Source organism: Neurospora crassa, linkage group III (genome assembly GCF_000182925.2).
Source record: "Neurospora crassa OR74A linkage group III, whole genome shotgun sequence".
NCBI lineage: Eukaryota > Fungi > Ascomycota > Sordariomycetes > Sordariales > Sordariaceae > Neurospora > Neurospora crassa.
The window spans coordinates 2,160,015-2,182,545 of NC_026503.1; the positions used below are offsets into that span (position 1 = coordinate 2,160,015).

At 51.6% G+C, this 22,531-nt stretch overlaps 4 protein-coding genes and 2 non-coding genes across 8 annotated transcripts; 1 reads left to right on the plus strand and 5 right to left on the minus strand.

Annotated features, from left to right (window-relative positions):
* The first annotated feature begins 1,834 nt into the window (after positions 1–1,834).
* Positions 1,835–2,486, plus strand: NCU14112. The gene is made up of 2 exons (XR_897853.1): positions 1,835–1,952; positions 2,043–2,486. It is a non-coding gene; the product is annotated as a ncrg150 (non-coding RNA).
* Positions 2,487–5,769: 3,283 nt separating this feature from the next.
* NCU06275 (hypothetical protein) lies at positions 5,770–7,557 on the minus strand. Its single transcript, XM_957786.2, has one exon. It carries the CDS (start codon positions 7,007–7,009, stop codon positions 6,020–6,022), a length of 990 nt encoding a protein of 329 aa, XP_962879.1. The 5' UTR covers positions 7,010–7,557; the 3' UTR covers positions 5,770–6,019.
* Positions 7,558–7,948: 391 nt separating this feature from the next.
* Positions 7,949–10,963, minus strand: NCU06276 (hypothetical protein). The gene is made up of 2 exons (XM_957787.3): positions 10,147–10,963; positions 7,949–9,978 (listed from the first exon to the last, which is right to left on the minus strand). Exons 1-2 carry the CDS (start codon positions 10,787–10,789, stop codon positions 8,051–8,053), a joined length of 2,571 nt encoding a protein of 856 aa, XP_962880.1. The 5' UTR covers positions 10,790–10,963; the 3' UTR covers positions 7,949–8,050.
* Positions 10,964–11,849: 886 nt separating this feature from the next.
* NCU15228 lies at positions 11,850–11,931 on the minus strand. Its single transcript has one exon. It is a non-coding gene; the product is annotated as a tRNA-Ser (tRNA).
* Positions 11,932–11,948: 17 nt separating this feature from the next.
* Positions 11,949–15,665, minus strand: NCU06277 (microtubule associated protein). The gene is made up of 3 exons (XM_957788.3): positions 14,852–15,665; positions 14,513–14,777; positions 11,949–14,453 (listed from the first exon to the last, which is right to left on the minus strand). Exons 1-3 carry the CDS (start codon positions 14,960–14,962, stop codon positions 12,442–12,444), a joined length of 2,388 nt encoding a protein of 795 aa, XP_962881.3. The 5' UTR covers positions 14,963–15,665; the 3' UTR covers positions 11,949–12,441.
* A 2,022-nt stretch (positions 15,666–17,687) lies between these two features.
* NCU06278 (elongation factor 2) lies at positions 17,688–22,168 on the minus strand. 3 transcript variants are annotated; one of them, XM_011395607.1, is made up of 5 exons: positions 21,928–22,168; positions 21,760–21,837; positions 21,645–21,665; positions 18,774–21,558; positions 17,688–18,689 (listed from the first exon to the last, which is right to left on the minus strand). In XM_011395607.1, exons 2-5 carry the CDS (start codon positions 21,820–21,822, stop codon positions 18,307–18,309), a joined length of 3,252 nt encoding a protein of 1,083 aa, XP_011393909.1. In that variant the 5' UTR covers positions 21,823–21,837; positions 21,928–22,168; the 3' UTR covers positions 17,688–18,306. The 3 variants fall into 3 exon arrangements, with proteins under 3 accessions (XP_011393909.1, XP_011393908.1, XP_011393907.1); XM_011395606.1 differs by having other exon boundaries at positions 21,760–21,868; XM_011395605.1 differs by having other exon boundaries at positions 21,760–22,168.
* Positions 22,169–22,531: the final 363 nt, after the last annotated feature.

Here is a 22,531-nt window from a genome sequence, read left to right on the forward strand (position 1 = left end):
CATAGGGAAGTTTTGGAGCTCTTGTTGGCCTTTCAAGAGAGAAACTGTCCTCAAGTATGGAGTGACATGGGATAATGACAAGAATTTATGACGCCACAGAAGCATCTAATAAGTCGTCCTCTGTTGCTTCATTCTATCTTCTCCAATGCCTTCAAGACTGGAAGATAAACCTTCAACAGTACAATACCCAATGAAAAGCTGAAATCCCCCAAACTAGTAAAGCGTTGGGGAGTCTGTACCAGACTAACATGTAAGCTAGGACTGGATTGCATGTAGTGTAGAAGTCGGCGCGGACACTTCAACACTGACAGGCGCCGGGATACATGCCTTCTACTCCGGAGATAATTCCCATTTACAATGCATATCATCCAACCACTCTCCTCGCCCACGCCTACACCACGCTAACACAAGTGATCGGCATTAACCAAGATAACTTAAAAAAAAAAACCTTCGTCGTTATCTAGTAAAGCCAAGTGGAAGGCATGTCAATTGTCTCGTCAATCTTATCAACAGGTTCGAACACAAAGAGAAACCTGAGCCTACTCTGGCCTACCACTGGATGGGTTGCACCCCCAACACGAGAAGATCGATCCACGTGGGAGATCAAGCCTCACACCACCCACCCATCCCTTTGACTCCCCCGTCCACTCAAAAGACATCAAACATGAAGGGCTCCACCATCCTCTTGCTGAAGTGGTGGGCATGAATGCGGGGTGCATTAGGCCTGGGCAGACCTGTAGCCCAAAGCTCTCTGAAAAGTGAGATTGCTGATGAAGCCGGCTAATGCGTTCACTAGTTATTCTACATTGACCAGACGTGCCACACGACAGGCAGCCCAAAGAAGACACACCTGTGTGATTGTGAGGCACCATGTTCTGAGATGTGAGGATTTATATCAAGCGGCGCTCGGCTCTCCTGCCCATTGACTGACCCGGCCACAGAGAACCAAGCGAGCAAGTGTTCGATGAAAAAGGACACAAAAAGAATACACTACTCCTGTTGGACAAGCACGAGATGATTCCAGATCCCTAGGACAATTACATTGAAAGACTTTCGCTCGGTAAATTACAGATTCTCCGAACCAAGACAGAATGGACAAACGACCTTCTGGAATTGTTCTTTGCGCCGAAAGTGGGCTTAGGTAGTAGCGTGGCAGGCCTCGGCTCTTCTTATGATGCTGTGGCGCTCCTGGCGCTTCCACAAAAAGTCAGGTCACAGATATGTAACGCGGCCATGGTAAACGTACTGTAACATTGACAGGCCATGTCTCCACCAACTCCATCTGTCGAAAAAGTTTATCGGAAGCTGTGGTTGTATCCAACATCCGAATTGAGAAGGCAGTTTGTCTGGAGAAGAAAACCAGACCAGGGTATGTAGTAGTAGAAGGGATTACATGTGCGGTGTGTTGAGGAACCATATAACAGTACCGATCCATACCGTTGGTAGCCGTATTACGCGCGGCTTATATTCCTTATCAGTCGACTGAACGGATCAAAGGGTAAAAAAAAGTCGTGTCATTATTCCATTTCAGGCACTGACCGAATGGCAGGTACGCATGGTGGTGTAGCATCGAGAAGAATTGTCGTGGGGAGAAAAGCTTATCTTTGGCGCAACGTCATAATCCATAGAGGTTCCGGACTTTACACTATAATTGCCAATTGTTCTCAGCCCTCAGCAGCAACAATCGCTTCGAGAAGCTCGCGTGGTAGCAGCTACAGGAAGCACACGGTGCTGCTTGTAGCGAAAGGTAATTTTGACTTCCCGTTCATAAGCCTCAAACCGTGGCCACAACAAGTAGGTGATCACGCTCCAGTAAACTTACACAATTGTTTTCTTTCCTCAAAAACGGTGGGAACATGTCCACGACACTCAAGACTTCCTCAACCCCAACGAAGCACGTGGGTATAACACAGGACAAAAAAAAGTCCGGGGTTACATACTATGTACTCTCAGTAGGTATCCACCTACACACACACCTTCCTTCCAAGAGCCGAGAAGAGTCCTTCCACTGTTCAATGCTGTGCTTACCAACACCCAAATAGGAAAGACAGAACTAAAGAGACCGCTCGAGGAAATTTTTCACAACACAAACATGAAGTAGCGGGAGCTCAAAGAGCTGTTCTGCCTGCCCTTGCTGACAAGGGAACCGGCCAACAGCGGCTTGGGGAATCTACAACTTGCTTCCTGGTTGCTAAACACAAGACTCCATAAAGTTATGGCACGATGTTGAGTAGCATGGCATCATGCGCCCCCATCGTGTGTTCCTGACTGACAAAAGTCTCATACTCATGCAGTAAGAGTTTGGCAAGGATAGCATGTGCACCACTAGATGCTTCTCGAGTTTGTATAAATCTCGATCCCAACATCATGATGTTTTAGGGCAAGCGAGTGTATCATATGCACGCAACGCATTTTGGCTGAGAGTACGTGGGGGGAGAATACATAGGCGGCCACACATAATCCGGGGAATAATATCCGGTAAGGCCGATAATGTCCAGAAAATCAAATGAAACAGTCATGATCTGTGGGCTTATCGTGGAGGGAGATTGACAGGAGTAATACTTCATACCCTCGAAGAGGAAGGTGAAAGGAGGGATACGTGAGATCGATACAGACAAGGACAAGGTTCGTTGTTGTTGTTTTGGTAAGGACTTCGCAGTCCAATACTCCGCCTTTTTTTCCACTTGCCATCATGCGTTCACACTCACTTTCTTCTCATTACCCTCTACACTGGCCCATCACCAAACGGACGTCAAGCCGCAAGGAGTCACTGGGGTTATTCCGTAGGATGAACATTCAAGCATGAAACTGAAGATTCACTTGGCATCAAGGATGCTCCCCCCAGTTCACGGCAGCCAGAAGCACAAGTAGCACGAAAGAACACATCCGTACCTTCCAAATCATTGAAACATGGGTTGCAGGTAGCTGAGTCGTACCTTCCTTCGACTTCCCACCATAGTCGCGAAAAGAAGAACCAAGAAGAGAAAGAGAAAGAAACGTGCGGTGCTAGCAGGCTGAGTCACCGGCCTGGCAGTCAGTCATTGGCTCACCTAACGCAGGACCTCGAGAATTACAAAGTGGCCATGGTCGTATGTTGCTTACCTAGGTAGATCAGTTGCGCCTGAAACTGCCTCGTACTGACCTCAGCCTCGTATCTTCCCTTTTTGTTGCCTGGCTACTGGAGTGCGGTATTCGACGACTTATCTTTTGTCAAGTCGCTTGATACGAAAGCTAGAAATACCATTGTGAGGTATCTTGTTAGTCGTCCCAGTTACAGAGGTAGGGTGACTTGGACACTACGTGAACACTCACTACTTAAAAAAAAAAAAAAAAGATGAAAAAAGAAAAAAAAAAAAAAAAGAAATAAAAAAAAAAGAAGAAGAAGAAGAAGAAGAAGAAGCAGAAGAAGAAGAATAATAATAATAAAGCTTGAGTTTAGTAGACACTTGAGACCAGGAGTTCCTCGAGATGTACTGATGAGCCAAGTAGTACGCAACAGTCATCCTGAGAAAGTGAAACCAGGGACGGCAGGCAGATCGCTATATGATATGAAGCCAATTATATAGGGAGAAGGGACCTTAAGTCAGTTTGTCAGTCACTGCCTTCAATGTGTTGGCTTCTTTCCTCACAGATATATCTTGTACTGGTGTCATTGGGACAAGTGTCCAAGTGGGAGCAATGATCAGGATGACTTACCCCAGACAATCATAAGAGACTAAGCGTTGTACAAGATAGTTTTTTTTTTTCTTGTGTCATAGCAGTTTCATGGGGGGGGGAAAGATCGTTTTTGTCCAGTCACTTGTCTTGAGGTCCCCTCACTCGTTCAACATAGTTTGTCTATCGAATGTCATAATTTTCGGGCTTCTCAGTGTTGGCATGTTGCTTCCAGGGTGTAGACAGCTCTCTCTTGTCAGTCAAGGTTCATTTGACCCATTGAAATGTTAAGTTTCATCAATCTCACCGGTTTTCATGTCCCCATCCTTTCTATGATGATCTATGTTTGGATGGAAAATAAGAATAGTCTTGGCAAAAATTCAAAGAGTCAGCAAGAGCGCAATATAATACATTTACCTCCAAGAACCTTTACTCCATAGTCTTTCAAAGAGCTCTTGTAACCTGAATCATGTACCTCCGCTACAGAGAACTCCTTCTATGTGCCAAGTAGCTTGGCCATTTCAAAGATAACCACTCAAGCGAGAGCCAGAGTCATGCGCACAAGTAGGCCAAGCAACAATGACACTCATGTATATAAGGTTCGTTCGAACACATTGGACTCCAATCGTCGATTCTACCGTGTCATTCTAATCGCCAGCTCTTTAGTTTTACCACAGCCCCTTATCTCGTTGGAAGTTTAGTATTATATTGTACCTTGCCAAGTAATCGTAGGGTTGCTTCAAACTGACCAAAGACAAGACAAATTTGGTACGTCAATCAACGCACTGAGCCCTTGAAGCATGCCTTCTGCTTGGGGCTGTAAATCACTACCTTGGAATTATCACATTGGGACAAGTCTCGTTCAATTGTGAACATGTTGCAGGGTGTGTCGGAATCTTACCTGTAGCTCTATGGACACGACTAAAGAAGCCAATAAGAATCCAGCGACCAGACTACATTGGATTGTATCCATATTGGATTTGTCCTTGTGAACGGGTATCTCGCTGGCTTCATGTTATGTGTTTGGTCCTTCGTCAGAAAAACCGAAGAGTTGTTAGGTAGTCATAGAAGTGAGTGATGACTTCTATGATGTACCACACAAATCATGATATGTATTTACGGTTTGGATGACAGTAGGTAGGTAAGTAGCCCGGCAGGTGCTAACCCTGGCATCGGCACCATTCTTTCCTTCCTTCCTTCTTTCTTCATCCCGCCGCTGGGATTGCCGCCGGACGCACCTCCGTACCCCAACCTTCCTAAGTCTCCTTCATCAGATCGCATCCAAGCCCCAGATTTCTATGTAAGAGACTTCTGGCTTGGTCCTCCTTCCAACAACAACAGCTGCCTGGTCAGATGGCAAAGCGGTTTACAGTACCCACCGATTATCCACTTGAAACCCCAGGTCCCAAAACCTACTGCGTGTCTGGACTGGAAATGGTGTGTGTTGGGATACGTCAAGAGGCCTTTACATGCCTAGTAGCCGGTCTACCTTCATGGTATCTGGGAACACTCTAGCCAACAGAAGCATTACAATACAAACGGCTCGCCGCTGCCAGAAGGATTGGTTATTGTTTCCTGTGCTCTCTTTCTCTCTTATACTCCTCTGGAGAGGTGGTTGGTTATGATCGAACCAACCGTCGGTGATACTTTTGTGCAACTCTTGGTTGAACTCATTTGAACACTATTTATTGATTGACCCTCTTTCTGATTACTGCTTGTTCGCAAAGATGTAAACATACTTAGATTGAGACGATGAAGGAGGAGAGTAGTTAAGTATATGATCGTTGTGAGGAAACAAAGTGGATATAACCTGACCCATGGATGCAGGGGCCATCCTCACAGCTTCCTATTGCAAACCCGAGCCATGAGTGTAATGTACAACGGCAATAGAACTCATGAAAGAAGCAGGAGCAAGAAACAGCAATTTTCTATGTCTATATGTTGAGACATGGTGTCGTGGTTAGTTAGGTAGTCTTGGTATCCCGCCAAGCAAAGCTTTGGATAGTCGGTATCTAAAAGTGTTTCTGAAGAAGAAGAAGAGAAATTAACTCGTCCTTACAACTTTAGAGGATATTTTGCTTGTCTTTCTTGATAACGCGGTTGAACCAGGGAATCCTCATTTTGCACGTTTTAGAGTAATTTGAATTGAATATCCTACTTGACCTCCCAAACAGGACCTTCAACATGAAAACTATCTTCGCGAGATTGAACACCGCTTAACCACCGCAGTCGCTCGCTTATATACACGCCATAACATCATCAAGTCCATTTTTTTTTCTTCCTCTCACGTATCCAGCCCCTAAACGTCATATTCTTCCCTCACAGCCACTCAAAGCCCAACCCAACTCAAGTTCTCTGCATTAGTTCAAGCAGTAGAAGCCCACAGCTCCCTCATCTGCACCAGCCCCGGGATACTTCCCAGCAACCCCACCACCATCTCGCTCACCAGCCCCTTCTCACTACTCCAATGTACCGTCAACGGCGCCCACGCCAAGTTCTTGGCCAGGTTACCCTTCCAGCTATCCTCCTTCCACCTTTCCTTTGGCTCCAGCGCCAGGAGCCGTCCAATCTCGATCCCGACATACGCAGCCCAGAACCTAGCTGACCACAGATACGCCTTTCCGATGCGCGCGGGTTGCCAACCCAGTACGCCCTTGGAGGAAAGATAGGCGCCGTTTTCGAGGACTTGCAGCGCGACGCAGAGGGAGAATTGCAAGAGGGAGATGGCCGCCTCGGTTGTGGAGGGGAGTTGCTCCTTTTCCGAGGCAGAAAGGGAAGAAGGGTTGCGCTTCGCCCGCCAAACAGCCGCCGCTTTGGCAAAGACGCCCTTGCCCCAGAAGTACATGCCCACCAAAGCCCAGAGGCGGGTCATGGTGCGGGCCTCGCTCAGCAGGGTAGAAAGAGCATTGAGGCGCTTCGCGTGGACGAGGGCTTTGGCAGCCGCAGGCGCGACAGCGGCGGCAGTCTTGGAGTCGACCACGACCGCGGTCTTGGCGCCGGGGGGGACGGAACCCGCAATGACGGCGAGCCACTCGCGCAAGGACCGTTGGAGGATGGAGCGCGAGAGGACCCCCAAGATGGAGGCGGAGAACTTGGAGGTGTAGCAGAGTAGGAGGAGGACGGTGTCGATGCCCGTGGGGGTGGATAGGCACTTGTTGAGCCGCGCGAGGAAAGCGTCGGAGGCGTAGAGGGCCTTGGCCAGGGCGGCCGGCGACGGCTGGGGCTTCTTTTCGTTGACGGACGTGATGGGCTCGAGGGCGGCGGCGGCGGAGGGAGGGGGAATGGGTTCGCCCGAGGGTAGATCGGCGACGGGCGCGACGGGCTCCGATGCGATGGCGGGCGCTGAGTCGGACATTATGATTATTGGCTTTTGGGATGGGGATAGTTGGTTGAAGATATGCTCAAAAGGTCAAGATGTCGTCGGCTGGAGAGAGACAGTGAAATTGGAAAAGGAAGAACAAAATCACGGGAAACAACTCGGTCGGCTGGAAACTCCCGCGTGTATCAATTGCGGAGAGATTGATATGGGTTATGTCCTTCAAGACGTTCGCTCGAGTTCGTCCCAAGAGATCAAGACCTGGATCCAAGGAAGATGAAAATCAGATAAAATGGTATGATGGTATGAATGGTCTGGGATTGGTGGTCGGTCGATGTGCCGATGCTCGGTCCGTAGAAGCTGATGTGGAGAGTAGCTTGTCAAAGGTGTCAAGGTTGTGTACGGGAGGGGACCGAGGCGAGGGCCCAAGAAGGGACGAAGAGGGGGAATCTTTAGACGGAGGCTCCATTACCACGTTTTCCGACTTTATTTGATGAACACAATCTTCAACGGTTCAACAAGGCCTTTACCCATGACTACACACCCATTTGCTTGTAGGCAACTCCATGGAGGTAGCTTACGCAGACACACAATTGATCGCAGTGTAATCATCATCATCATCAAGAGGAACGTTCAATTTCCCCAGATTCATTCAATTGATTCACTGTTTCCAGGCTGCGCGCACAGTTATCTGATCTTTGCGAATGCCTCGGTCCGCGGGGCAGTGTGGAGGCTGTCCGAAACCCCTGTTCCTGTCAGTGGATGGCACTTGTAGGGATCACGGCTGTAGAAATGCAGCCGATGAAGACGCGAGGCCTACAGCTGCCGCCAGCCCGTCATGACATTGGCACCTGGCAGGTTGTTGACAGACCTCCTGAACAAACACTTACAAGTATTCATGACGACACTACCGCACCCCCAGCAAGCGTATATCATGAGGTAAAATGTATTCAAATGAAGCGAAAACACACAAGGTATGAAATGTTCAATATGTATTACATTATCTACTCTATATCCCAATACGTCCAGACCCAGTGCTTTCTACCATGCGACCGGCACGTCCAGGCCCAAGGAGTCTTCCTAAAACACACCCTTCAAATGCCCCTTTGTCCTCCCCTTGTGCGCCTTTGGCGCCTTCACATTAACACTCAAGACCCGATCCATCGCGCTCTCCCACACGCCTTCCCCGACCACCGTTGGTATCTTCCTCCCTCTTAACCTCTGATCAATCAACCACATGCCCACCACAAACTCCTGCTTGTCCAGCGCCCCGCACTTGCGCCGATCCACAAGCTCCCAGACTTCCGCCAGCTCGTCCACCGGTAGCCGGCTCCGACTCCAGATATCCCTAACTACGACATTCACCACCAGATCCGCCTCGGGGCTTTCCCACGCCCGCGAAAGGTCGACCTGTCCCAGCGAGTCGTCCGGCGGCGGTAGCGGCTGCCAGTTCTCCGGGTGCTCGAACGCGAAACCAGGACGCAGAAAGAGACCCCTGTTGCTGGCCCAGACGGCTTCGTACCGCCGTCGCTGACGGATTGTCATCTCGTCGCGCCAGCGCCGGCGTGCTCCCTCGTTGTGCGCATGTTTCTTGCCACCTAGGTGCTTTTTGCGGTGGCGGTGCGTTTGCAGGCGCAAGTCTTCGTCGTCCGACAGAGAGCGAGGGGCGCGGAGCGTCTTGAGGAGGCTGGCTGGCTGCGTATGCTCTGTCTGACGGCTGGGTCCTGTTCGGACTGGTAGGCTGTCGGCGGTGCGTTGTGGTATCAACGGTCTGGCGTGAGGAGGACTTTGGGTGCGGTGGCGGAGGTGAGGATGAGGAAGGTGATGATGACGATGGCCACGCCGGGGAGGAGGAACGGGTGGAAGGCCGGGTGATTCCAATGATGTTTGGGTCAGTGCTGTGAGACGTGATGACGCGAGGTTGCTTGCTATCATGGCATTCGTAAGGGAATCAAGGCTCATCTCGGGAGTTGGGCTGGCCCCAGTACTGTAACTGTATAGCCCGGTCCCAGGACGCAAGACAGGTGATGGTCGGGTTTGGGATGCCGGGGACCGCACAGACGCCGGGGTACTCACCCGGGACGCCCTGGATGAGGTGCTGGTATTGGCCCTGTCCAGCCGAGGGCGAACTCTCTCCAGTTCCTTGGTCGGCGTCTGAGGTCGTGGAGATGGGCTAGAGGAGGCTGAGACAAAAGTTTCGTCGGACGAAGTAGAGTTTCGAGACGTATGGCGGTCCCCGAGACCGGTCTCAGCGCTTTGTCGAATTGTCTGAGACTGGTCCACGCTCGGTGAGACAACCCGAGAACTTTTCCTGATGGTCGGCTTGTTATCAGGTCTCGGGTTGGTAACGGTTTTGTAAGTTTTTGGTACAGCTGGAGAAGATTCAAGTCGCGGTGTCGAAACGACTCTCCTGGGCTGTGGGGAGATAATCGTTGTCTCGGAAATTTGGGCGTGCTGAGAAACAGGCGGCGTTGATGGTCGTTTGTCCGTAGGAACCTCTACCCCTTGCTTCGACTGCACGCTTCGGGGCGTTGCAGGAACCTTTTGCTGGCTCCTTCGCTCACTCGTTCCCTCGAATACTATATCCTTTGCCCCCGTTACCGTGACTTTACCACCCTCTCTGCTAGGTTTGTCGCGGACATCCCCATTACGGTTCCGTGTCTCACCTTGTTCCTGATTACTAGATTTGCCATCCCGTCCCATGGCCCCAGTTGAGCTTTTAATCGATTCCACGGTACTGAGTGAAATATCCCTTCTTGGCTTAGGTTTCGGTTTTGGAGCAACCTTCGACTTGCCTGATGCAACGGAGGGCACTCCTCCAGTTCCACATTGGTTTTCGATGCTGAGGCCTTCTGAGGGCGTGGGAGACGGCGACGTTAGTGTCTGATGATGTTGGGTTTTTGATGCCGGACGAGGCTTCTTCTTCTTCTTCTTCTTCGTGGCAGTTTCTGCCTCTTCCTGTTTACCGTCGAACATAGCGACCAAAGACGTTGTGGGTGCAATGGATGCTGTATCCAGATGCTGAGAATCAAGTGCGGGAGGAGAAGGTGTGTTTAAGGTCGCTACACTTGAACTGCGTGTCCGGCCTGATCGGGCATGTTGCTGAGAAAGGACCGGATGCGTTTGTGGATTTGCCGAGCTCAGTGACGGGCTTGGTGATGGCGAACCGGACCTACTGGCGGCCAGAGTTGCAGCGATCCAAGAAACCGATTTGGGTTCAGAACTGGGCTTTGCGCTTGCTGGAGTAGGAGGATGAGAATGAGAGTTGTCGACTGCTTGGCTAGATAGGGAAGCTAGAGATGGCCTCCTCGAGCGCATCGCTGGTCGTTTGCTTGGCGCATGATCGTTTGCCCGCTCTTCGACATGTTGTTGTTGTTGTTGCTGTTGCGAGCTCCCGCCGGTGGCCTGGCCATGGAGTTCCTGCCTGTTTGTCCTGCCGGCTGATCCAACACTTGAACTTGAAGATGGCGTTGAGGTGACCACCCGTGATGCTTCGTTCTTGGAGGTGGTTGGAGGTGAGTGCTCTCTAGCAGCGAGGGTGGCTGCCAAGCGTGCCCCGTTGCTGCCACCAACTGTCCTAGAGGTTGATGTCGAAACGGACCCGGTCCCTGGAGTTGGTACCCGTGAACCCCCATGAGGCCGTGGAACGGCGGTATCGCTGCCTTTAGCCGCCGTCCGTTGCTGATGTTGGAAAGCCAGTGTTGCGCCCTTGAGAGCAGCAGCAAGACCGGAAGTAGCGGGATTCGTAGATGCCCCTGTCGAAGACGAGGTTGGGCTGGCAGGACCACGACCATCGCTGGAGGTTACCGAGGCAGACATGAAGTTGGAGATTCAGGGATAGGATTGGTGTTGATAACAGCTAGAGCCTTTCGACTTGCTGCTGACGGGATATCTTGAAAGCCTCGGGTCCCCTCCACGGCGTGACAGCAAAGTGCCAAAGGCAGAAAGTAGCAGAACTGAAACTGGATCTGCGGTCTGCGTTTGGCAACGTGGGTCTTCTCTCTTGTTTTTTACGTGGACATTATGTCCAGCATAGGAGGAATAGATGGGGTCGTGGATGGATTCTAGGTTGTTTAAGCGATTGTTAGGCCGTTCGTAGGTTTGTTCGGAACCCCGGCCGGTCCAAGTGGAAACTCGGACTATCTTGACGTGCAGCTGAGTGACGACGGACAAGCTTTGGGAGTGATGCCGGCCTGAGTGATGGATGACAACATGCAACAAACAGCAAGCGAGTCCGCAAGTAGTGTAAGGCTCCAGAGGGGCAGCAGAGATGCCCCTGGAAGCGATCCCGATGATTGGCAGGCACGATTTGGCACTTTCACTTCAAACTTTCGATCCCTTCCCGGATTGTTGTTGTCTTCCCGCTCTTTGTAAAACTGGCTGTCAGAGGTAAGTCAGTACCTACTACCTTACCACTCATTCGACCAACCACATAACCCGTTTCCAAGGCCGTTCTGCTGATTTGGCTTGATGTTTGGAAACAGGATCGCCACAAGTGGTCTCTTCTAGCAAAAAGCATATTACCTACCTACCTCTACCGACATAGTACCTACTATTGTGTAACGTACGGTTCGTGAAGTTATCAGGTGTCAATCGAGCCCGTGTCGCGGGCACATCCCGCCAGAGGTGTCAGCTCTATGTAATCCACGCAGGCGGTTTCAGCAGGGTCTGTGCGATGTAATAGTGGACCAATTAAGCGGGGCGCCCCTGCATAGCCGCACAGAGGCAGCAGCCAAGCTACATGCGCCCTGAACTACTACAATATGATGATCCCTGGTTCATACATGGAGATGGAGGTCCAAGCACATAAACATGAGGTGGAAGTTTCGAAAAGAAAAAAATGAAAAATGACAAAAAAGAAGATTTGATGGTCATCGTGCGACGTGGGCCTGATTCGAACAGACGCTCCCGAAGGAACAAGATTTCTAGTCTTGCGCATTAGACCACTCTGCCACCACGCCAATTATTGTTTGAACAGCTTGGATGTTGTGTCTACATAGCCCGTACGGTGTGCAACACATTGACCGAAACCATCGGACGAAAAGACAACTGGGTGGTGTTATAAATTGACCGCATTTGGATGTGAGATATTGCAAATCTGTTTTTTCTCGCTTGTCCGCGCAAGGCAGAACCGCTTAGACAGCTTCGATAACCGGAATAATTTGATGCATGGCCGATGATCGAAACAAACGACCAGAGAAATTTCCTTGAACGCTTTCCATTTCATCCACTCATCACTTCATGCTACCTACTTCATCCATACTTCTTCCCACCAACCGCTGAAACGTCCCAAAAACCCAGGTAGATGCAGTAGAAAAAAAATAATGAGACAAGAGAAGAGAAAGAGAAAAAGGCACCATATGAACGACAAAAAATCAGAAACAAAATGGGAATCGAAAGCCACAAAATAACAAGATAACAGAGAATCCATCCAAACCAAGCGTAACCATACCGTATCCCAATCCTTACACTCAGTGATAATGAGAATACCCATCCTCATCAGCCCATTCGTTTTGCCCGCCCATAATCCTATCCCCATCAGCATCCACCAAGGCGACACGGCCTGCATGCGCCGGTGGTTGCAGTCCGCTCTGCTTCATTGCTCGTAATTGCGCCGCTTGCTGAAGCTGGCTAAACCCAAGTTGCGACTGGCTATGTTGGCTAGCATGCGACTGAGGCCGTGAATCATCCGGCGTCGACCGTCTGAAGCCTCCCAGACTGCGAGCCCCCCGCACCTTATGCAGGTATAGATTTCCAGCCTCTTCCTCAAGATCTGAACCGTCCTCGTACGTCTGCCAGTTCTCGGACTCCGACACCGCCGAGCCTGCAGATTCACGGTCGGAGACTTGGCGCACAGGAGGAGGTGGTGCTTGAGGCAAATGCTTGAACGATGACTGTGATGCAGTATAGGAAGTCAAAGAAGAATGGGAAGTGCGAGATGTGTGCGAAGAGATCGAGTTGGAATGACCAGGCCGAGTGGAGGACCTGGAGGAGCCCCTATCATCGTACATATCTTCCGCCTCAACTTCCCGAATAAGGGTGATGCTCGACCTAAGATTAGCACCATTGTAAGGGTTGTTCGGCTTCTCGAGATCCGGAGGTGGTAGGAGGGAACGCATCTTGGGCGGCGGGGCTCTCAGTAATGGAGCGCCCCGGAGCGTTCCGGTCCCATCCACCCTCGATTCCGGCCGACCAGTGATACGGTCTACCGGAGCGCTGTTGATAAAAGTAAGGTTTGAAAGGGGCGCTCGAGCTGGAAGACGGGTCGGGCTACCGGACTTCCCATTGATAGTCGCGCTCCTTGTCGGGAGTGACGGAGTGCTAGCGCTTGGTGTCTTGGTAGGGCTTCTTGGTGGTTGTCCCCTCAATGCGTGGGCACTATCAGCACGGCTCAAAGTGGCGGCCCTTTCTCTGGGCTTGGCTGCCGAAGCAGATACGCCGGGAGTCTTGGGTCTGCTCGTCCCAAGCCCGGTCTTGGGGTCTTCCTCCTCAACGGAATCGAGGAACCGTTCTCCGTGAACCAGGAATGGCCGGTCATATTCCCCCTCCCATTGTTCCAAAGCCTTGCGGAGATCCACCGTAACCTTGGGCAACTCCTTTGCAATGCGCTTCCTCATTTTCTCTTCCCGAAGAAGCTTGCCAGGATCGCGCCTCTCGCCCTTCTGGCCCTTCATCAACAAGCGTGAAGCATCCTGGCTTGAAGCTGCCAGTTCCTCGCGGTCAGCAACAAGGCTCTTGTACTTGTCAACAAGAGACAGCAACGGAGCTCTCTGCTCTTTCAAGGTCTCTAAACGAGCGATTTCGCGCTCGTGTGCCTCCAGCAGAGCATCGCTGTAGACGTCAGAGAAGGCTGGGGTGAACTCGAGCATCTCATCCTCAGAGTAGTACAGAGCATCCCACAGCCCTTGGAGCTTGACGCGAGCATCCTCAATGAAAATGTGCATGTTCTGGCGCTTCAGCTCGTTCATGCGCCCCAGCTCGTCTTCAAACTCGTGGATTTGTCGCAAACCGCAGCCACGGTTGCTGTTAAGGAAGGCCTTGCGCACACTCTCGTCCACCCCAAGCTTTTCCCAGAGTTCTCCAACTGTCGCTTTGAGATTGGCCAGACGGTTTTCTCGGTTCTTCTTCTCGTCGGCCAGCTTGTCTTTCTTGGCTCGGAGTCGTTCAATGTCCACTTGGTGAAGACCCAACTGCTCTGGCGCATCCCGGTAGTACTTGACTATAGCACCATCCGTTTGCGCTTGTGGCGTCCCAAGCTCAGCCCACAGCTGGATAATATCTTCTGACACAGACTTGACGGCTGCGACCCGGCGAGTGTACTCCTCAAAGACTCTGGTGAACTCCTCATCCAGCTTCTGCACATATGAGTCGGTCAAATCGAAAGTTGTCGATACTGGCTGATCGGGTCCGGTAGGTGGTAGTTCGAGCTTCACAAAGCCTGGTTCCAGGTGTAACGAGTACGATTCAAGGGCTTGCGCCAATTCTGCCACAGTGTCAGTAAAAGTCTGTGGTTTTTGCGGGAAGAGCTGGCGGAAAACGTACTCTTGATCTCCTCGTACCGCTCTCTGTGCGCCCTGGCTACCTGACTGTGCTTTTCTTGGAGACTCTGGATACATTGGACGAGTGGGTATGTGACCGTGAGTCCATCGTCTTCGAGTGACCGCCGGGCCTTCTTGGTGTCATCCATGGCCGCTTCCATTTGTCGGATTGTTGTGATTATCCCCTGGGCCTCCTCAATCATCTCCTGCTTCTCGTTTGTCACTCGGCGCACCTGATTCTGCAGTGTCTCAGAGAGAGCTGCAAAAAGCTTGTATGAGAGCGGATTAGCCGATGCTCGCCGTGCCTTGTGCGCAATTGTCGCCTCTGCTTGTTCTTGCTCACCTCGGCTTCTCTATGCTCGCGATCATTGTGGGCAACACCGATTTCGTCAAATAGGCCATGCAACTGACCGACAATGGTGTTGACCTGTTGCGCCAGGTAGCTGGTATCCATGTTGGGTAGACTGTTATTCTCTCGGATTTGGTAAAACGAGTGTGGGCGGTATGAGCAGTATGGTAAAGGTGACGGCGGTGAGGGTGTCGTCGTCTGGCGGGAGCGTCGTGTCGAACAGGACGTGGTCGCTAATTCAGGCGCGGGGCGTGCCGATAGGGTGATATTCGGCTGCAGCAAGAGGCCTAAAGTATGCGACTTATGACGTGCAGCTGGGACTTTGGGTGCTTCTGGGCTGCAGCTATGAGGTCTGAAACTACACGGCGGGCAGCTGGGTTTACACAAGTCGAGTCGACGGGAGATTCCACCGCAGCAGGCGGGTCGAAAGTATATCAATGCGATGCGCTCAAGTCAAGAGGCATACAGACATTCCATGCAGAGGGGAAGGAAGAACAAGCGACGGTGGATGAGGTCGCAGGAAGAAGTAAGAACCTAAAGAATGCGCACTGAAAGCGACGGTGGGTGAGGATGTGGTGATGAGAAAAGAAAGTTGGAGGAAAAGGGAGAGAAATGGCGGAAAGAAGGAAGTAGTGACAAGGTGGTGAATAGTCCCAGGAACAATTGAGGAAACGACGGGTTGTGGCCGAAGCTTTTGACGGTTGTGAGATGGATGCACTTTTTCGCTCTGAATTTGGGTTCGACACTACTGAGACTCTTGGGTACTTTTTAGGTACGTACGTAAGTACCTAGGTGGTGTACATGGCAGAGTAGCCCGTGTATTACCTACCTCTCTCTCTCTCTTTCTCTACCTCTATTCGACAGGATCCGGGTCCAACCACCAACCACTCAGCCCACCTCACTGGCTTTTTTTTTTCTTTCTCAGTGTTTGCGACGGACAGAGAGGACGGCCTGGCGTGCGGCTGTTTGGCGCCTGTTCCTCGTCGTATCCAGAGCAACGCCCGCTTTTAGTGTCAGCTCCCGATGCGCCCCACAGCACGTCTCCACTCGTCAGAGTCCTCCCGTTAACTTGCCCCGGCCTGGATTCGGGTCCCAGCAGAGGGACGATAAGTGGAAGCACAGCACGGTAAGCAGTCTTCGGTTTCCAGCGCCTTGATATTCGTGGGATTGTGAGCGACGAACTCAAGGGAAATGAATGTCTCAGGAGGAGAAGAACTGCAGGTGATGCGATAAAGTCCGGGCTGGAAGGGAGAGAGCCTCAGACGGTAGGTCCAAGCCATGATGAAACCTCCTCCCCTCCTCTCCTCCTTGCATAGGTAGGTACCTACATACATAGTACACCTCCAAGTCTTGGCCCTGATGGCTCAGCTTGGGACAAGAGCTTCCTGAGAGCCCACAACTACCTAAGCCCACCACGCCCACACACCGCAACCGTCTAGCGCCCCAAGGCCTCCTTCCAATGATCCACTTCGTCCTGTTCCTTGCTTTGAAACGTTCCCGTTACCCCTCCTGCCCGCCATTGCACACCCGAACCTTCGGGGGCCGGGCCTCCGCGTCTAATTCGGACCAATCTTCGGTTCAAGTTGTCTTCCTTGCTTTTCATCCCTCGTGCGGTGCCTCTCTCTTGCTTGCTGTCTTATCTTTTCACTCGGCAACAACAAAGTGATGTCCGTAACCGTAGCTTCGGAACCACCATCCTTTGTTCCTGATGCACCCATAGCTTGCGACATCTCCCATGCAGCAAGCAGCCAGCAGCCATCCCTAGGTTCGAATAGAGCGATTGGATGTCTATCAGATGCACACTGCAGGCAAGTGGAAGGTAAGGACTTAGAGGTCGCAGTTGCGTTCAACAAACCAACGAATCCATCCAATGGCGGTTGACAGAACAAAGGATGTCAAACTTGATCAAAACACACCATCTTCTTCCATGCATATGTATCCTATGTATTTCTAGTCAGGGCATCGGTGATTCAAAGATAGGCAAGGTACTTTACCTGAGACGACGCAGGAGGCCTGCCGACTTACATAAAAACCACAAACAAACATCGGTGCCAGTTTTATATATCTGAGGGGGACCTCTCTTACCCACTTCAATCCCCCCCCCCCCCCAGGCTCAAACCGTACTTGTTGTTGTTTACTTTTACCCAACCAGCAGTGTCTGTTGATTGATGGCTGGTGGAGATCAACCCTCCATCATCTTTCAGGTCCATCTTTTCTTGTTTTTTTTTGTTTTTTTTTCCTGTGAACAAAAGCAGATGCAAGTCATCAACATCGAATGACAGCGCCTAACTCAGCTCGTCCATGCCGATTCTGCAGTTCAGGTCTCCCATCTTGCGCCGCACCTACAATCAGGCTACTGTACCTCCAGTCTACCTCCTACGTACCTGCCTAGCTACATACCAGCTTACAAGCTTACGTACGTACCTACTACCCCTCCAAGCGCTCCCGCCTCCAACCAGATTCCCCCGCTCTCGTCTTCCTCCAGCCTCCTCGATTCTTCAAACAACACCCTCCCATCGAATCAGAGCTCGTGAACGCCCAAGTTGCATCTCCGCAAGCATAAAGTATCGAGCCACCAACATCATGCCCGCAACGCTCCTCATGCCGAACCCGGCAGTAAAGAAACCAATGCTAGACCGAGGCCGAGAGCCTTGCCTTCCTTGGTGCCCGAAACCTGTCTCTCAATCATACACACACTGTAAAAAAAAAAAAAAAATGAAGCTAATGTATACTAACGATTGCAGCATTAAACATCCGATGAGCTAGTGGGGTTTTGCTTGGCTGACGTACTTGACGCGGAGAAGTCTTCCGTGAAAAGAAAGAGAGAAAAAAAAGATATTAAAAACAGATACAAAAGTAAGATTGTGAACCGCTGCTATTTCCTTTGGAACTTTTCATCATGATTGAAAAGACAACTGGGGCCGAGTAGTACGGATATCTAAAGTTACACATGCCAACACATCTGTTTGGTAAGACGTGGTTCTAGACCTTTTCTGGAAGTGGAAGTGGAAGGCAGACACGTGGTACTTGAGTAGTATGTTTTCTTTCAGTTCCCAGGCGTTCGGCCGTTGCGGGAAAAGAAAACATGACATGATTTGAGTCAACACTAAGGTCAGGAACAAACCTAAAAAGAAGAACCATTGGATTCCACTGATCTGCAGATTTAACAAAGTTCGTCGTAAGTGCTCCACAGTACTGTTATAGTTGGAGCGTATGTTCTTTAGTCTCGTTGATCGATCGACCGTACTGAGCAATAAGAAATATGTCAGTCGTATCTCAACATTACGGAACAAGGCACACTCACAAGGAGCCAAGACGAGGAAATAATGCCCCTTTTGTTCTGTAAACAAACCTACGATGGGCGATGCATAGTAGTCCACAAACTCGGACTTTCTTTTGTACTCCATATAGCTTCTAACATAGTTCTTATCACAAACTCACCACGCTCTCTACCTCTTCAAAGTCTTTTGCTTTTCCGCATTAGTAGCCACATTCCTCCCTTCCACCAACAACCCCTTTCTCCTGCGCACACTATCCATATACCTCTTGGCCACATTCTCCCTGTCGCCAAACTCGCCCAGGTCCTCCAAGTCGTCTTCGGTGAAGGGCACCCAGAAGGGATCCTCGTCCAGGATCTCGTAACCCGTGAAGATCAGCTGCGGCTGCGCGGCGCCCGAGGTGCGCTTGCGCATGTCGTCGGCGAACCCGAACGACTCGGCCACGGGCAGCAGGGCCTGGATAGTGAAAAAGGGCGTGCCTTCGTTCATGGCTTCCGACTGCACGCGGCCGCGGCGGCGGGTGAGCACGTCGTAGACACGGCCTAGGACTTCGGCTTTGTGGACGTTAGTATGAGTAACTTGACTTGTGGGGAGAAGGATGTGGGGGACAAGAAAAAATGGATAAAAGAAGAACTTACTGCTCGCTTGAATCTCGCACGAGTACATGGCCAACATCAAGCGCGGCGACCAGTCCAAGAATCCCTTGTGAATCGACTGCTGCACCGTCTTGATAACCTCACCCGTCAAGCGGCCGATCCTGTCACGCGCCGACGAGGCCTCGTCGTCCTCTGTCTGCGCCACCAGAACATCCTCCACGAAGACGGCGATGCCCTGCACGGGCTCGTTGCAAAGCGGCCCTTGCTGCGTGGCCAGCTGGAAACCGTACATGATCTTATCGCTGAAGTGGGCTGGGTGCAGCTTCTCGTCGCCCGTGGGCGCCTGATTGCGGATCTTGTCGGCCGAAAAGGCCTTGCTGAAGAGCTGGTCCTTGGTGGCGTCGACGAGAATGTTGGCGCCCGTTCTGCGCGGGCCAAAAGAGGCGATGCGGTCGATCACGTCCTTCCAAGCCTCCTTGTCTTTGACGCCGTCGAGCTGGGCCTGGAGCTGCTTCTTGAGCTCCTCGGGCGTGAGGGTGGTGGCGGCTTGGGACACCTCCTCGTCTTCTTCAATCTTGACGTCCGACGGGGTGCCGTTCTCCAACGTAGCCTCTTCTACAGAGGGTGACTCGGTGCCGTCCTCGACGCCAGCCGCCTTGCGGTCCGTGTACAGCCGCTTGATGCCGGCGGAGTTCTTCTGGAGGAATTCAGTTACGGGGGCCGGGAGGGGCCTGACGCGCAGGGTCACCGTCACTTGCCTGGAGCTCGTGACGCCGACAACCACACCGCGGCCGAGTTCCTTGTTCACTGGAGGGCGCATCTCTTCGGCACGAACGATCGTCTCCCGGTACGGCACAATGGGCGCACCGGCTTGGATCTCGCATCGCGCAAACCGCTCGCGCAGATCCGTCAGGCAGCGTTCGAGATGCAATTCGCCGGCAGTAGAGAGGACGTGCTCGCCACTGGAGAAGTGCTCATACTCAGCGCACGGATCGCTCTGGACAAGGAGGTGAAGACCCTGAATCATCTTGTCCAGGTCATAGGGGTTGACAGGCTCAAGAGCGACACGAACAATGGGGCGACCGGCCAGGTTGGCGATACCAGCCAAGTTGACCGAGCCCTCGAGCTGGCTGCAGAGCGTTCCGGACTTGAGAAGGCCGCTGCCTTCGAGACCGCGAATACCGAACACGACACCAGCTGGGACGGAGGGAAGGGCTTCGAGATTGCGACCCATGAGCATGTAGAGAGCGGTAACCGTCACCTTCTTCGGGACGGGTTGGGCATGAGGATCAGCCGGGGAGAACTTTGGGGGCAACACATAGATCTCGTCGCCAACGGATAGAGTGCCCGAGTAGATACGGGCAAAACCGATGAGATGCTCCGCTTCGACGGGCTTCTCCTCGAGTTCCGGCACGGCATTGTCGGTCAAGGAGGTGCTGGTGAAGGCGTTGGCCAGGTCGTTCATGTCAGGGTCACCGTCGGCGCCTCCTTGGGCACGAATGGCTTCGGCGCGCTTCTTTCTCGCCAGCTCTCGAGCCTCCTCAGGGCTAAGCGGTCCGCGGCGCCTGTTCTCCGGCAGCTCGCTTTCAGGCACGGATATCATCTTGCTAACATATGCAACCATAGGCTCAGATGGATCTTTTTTGAACGAGACCATGGCATCTTTGACCTTGGGATCGATGTGGTCCGCGCCGGGTACGCTTGCCAGGAGGTCTGGGAGACGGTCCGCCTGAGCTGCTTTGGGCGAAGGCAATGACTCCACCACTGAGACGAGCAAAGCCGTAGAGAGAGGCAACCAAGAAGCAAACACCGTGGTAAGGAGTAGTTTGGGATCCCGAGAGCGGAGGATGTGGGGCGGTACACTGAGGTTCAAGGACTTGGTGATCTTCTCCAAAAGAGCGGGATCACCCTTACCGGAGTCACCACCAACCGTGGCCTGGTAGACAGCCCAAATTGGCTCCAGAACCAACTGGACAAAGATGGGCTTTAGAGGTCTGCCCTTAAGATGCTTAGGCCCAAGTACCTTTTTGGTCTTGGGATCCATGTAGAAGTTGCCCCAGAGAACCTTTTCCAGCAAGCCACGCTTGATGCCGAGCTTCTTCTCGTACATGCCGGCAAACTGGCGAACAGTAAAAGCCCAGCCGTCGATGGCACTGCCAAAAATAACGTTGTTCTTCTCTGGCGCAAAGTAAATCTCCTCGTCGTCTTTTTCCTGGAACTGAAGCTCGCCGGAGTCAGGTTGACCGGCAGCTATTTGAGCCTCCTTGGCCGCGGCGGCAGCCACTCTTTCCTCCATCCGGTCACGCCAGTTGAGATCTTCTTCCATGCGCTCACCTTGGAAGAAGCTTCCAAGAACTGCGTTGACTTGCTCGAGAATTTTGCTGAGGTGGATATAAGCCTCGCCCGGGGTCATCTTCAACTCGGTAACCAAGCGGTCGATTTTGTTGATAACAAGAAGGGGCTTGAGCTTCTCGGTCCATGCTTGGCGCAACACGGTTACTGTCTGACTGCAGACGCCTTCGACAGCATCGACCAGAACAACGGCACCGTCACAAAGGCGAGAAGCAGTGGACACTTCACTGCTGAAATCGATATGTCCGGGGGAGTCGATCAGGTTGATCAAGTACTCCTTGGCCTCGGGAGTAGCGTCAGGAGCCGACCTCCTCAACATGGAGAAGTATAGTGAAATGGCTGAAGACTCCATGGTGATACCTCTTTGCTGTTCATCCGGCCGGGAATCGAGATAGCGAATCTTTCCGGCGAGTTTTGGTGAGATGATGCCATTGGTGGCGAGAAGGGCATCTGTGAGTGATGTTTTCCCATGGTCCTAAGGAAGATGAAGTGTAAGTCTCTGTAGCAACAACACAGATAGATCTAGGCTAGGTACGTTGCTTAGGTATCGGGAATACATACAACGTGAGCCAAGATACAAATCTGAAAAAAAAAAAGGATAGTTAGCTTGAGGCCCTCGAACTGAAGTCTTGCTGGGGTTTACACAAGGATGCATATCACATGCAGCTCAACTTACATTCCTCACGTCGTCGGCATTTTGTTGGAGCTTGGCCAGCTTTTCTGGCTGGACAACAGGCATGATGATTATTCACAACTGATGAGCTTCCTTTGAGCAAATATAGATTCTGTTTTTGGTGTCGGGACTACTGTAGAGTGCAGTTAGAGGTTTAGGTGTTGTGCTTACTCGAGTGAGCTTAATGGGTATGAAAGGTGGTTGAGGTGATCGCTGATTAATATGGGAATGGGTAAAGGATGGGAGGCGTCAGTCTTGGAAGTCGATCTTGGGCAACTTTTTGGCGGGGCAGCTTTTTTTTTATGTTGGAAAATCCAGGGAAAAAAAGCCGGAGCCAGACAACCTGGAAGAGAACGTGAACCAAGATGCACAAGAACTACATTTGTGTATTATTTTCTGCGAGGTTTGGTGCTATTATTTATCTTATACTGTCATTCTCCAGTTGATATCAAGCCCAGAAAGCAGTGTACACGCATGTGCTTTTTTCTCGCGCCGACGATGCCCGCCGCGCGGTGCCTGACTTTCAAAGTTGACTTTGAAATGATTCATTCGCTGTCATTTGAGATGGCATCGGACTGGTTCCAGTTGCCCCTCACTGCCTGCCACCTGTCTGACCTGCTATTGAACAGTGTGCTTGATAGTTGAATTCTCCACTCTGATATTCGAATTTCAATCGTTCAGATCGAGTGAGCCATCGATATATCCATATGCTTGGCGCTCCTTGTGCCCAGTCAGACAGTGGCAGACCATACCCTGAAACTGCATACACCCCGCT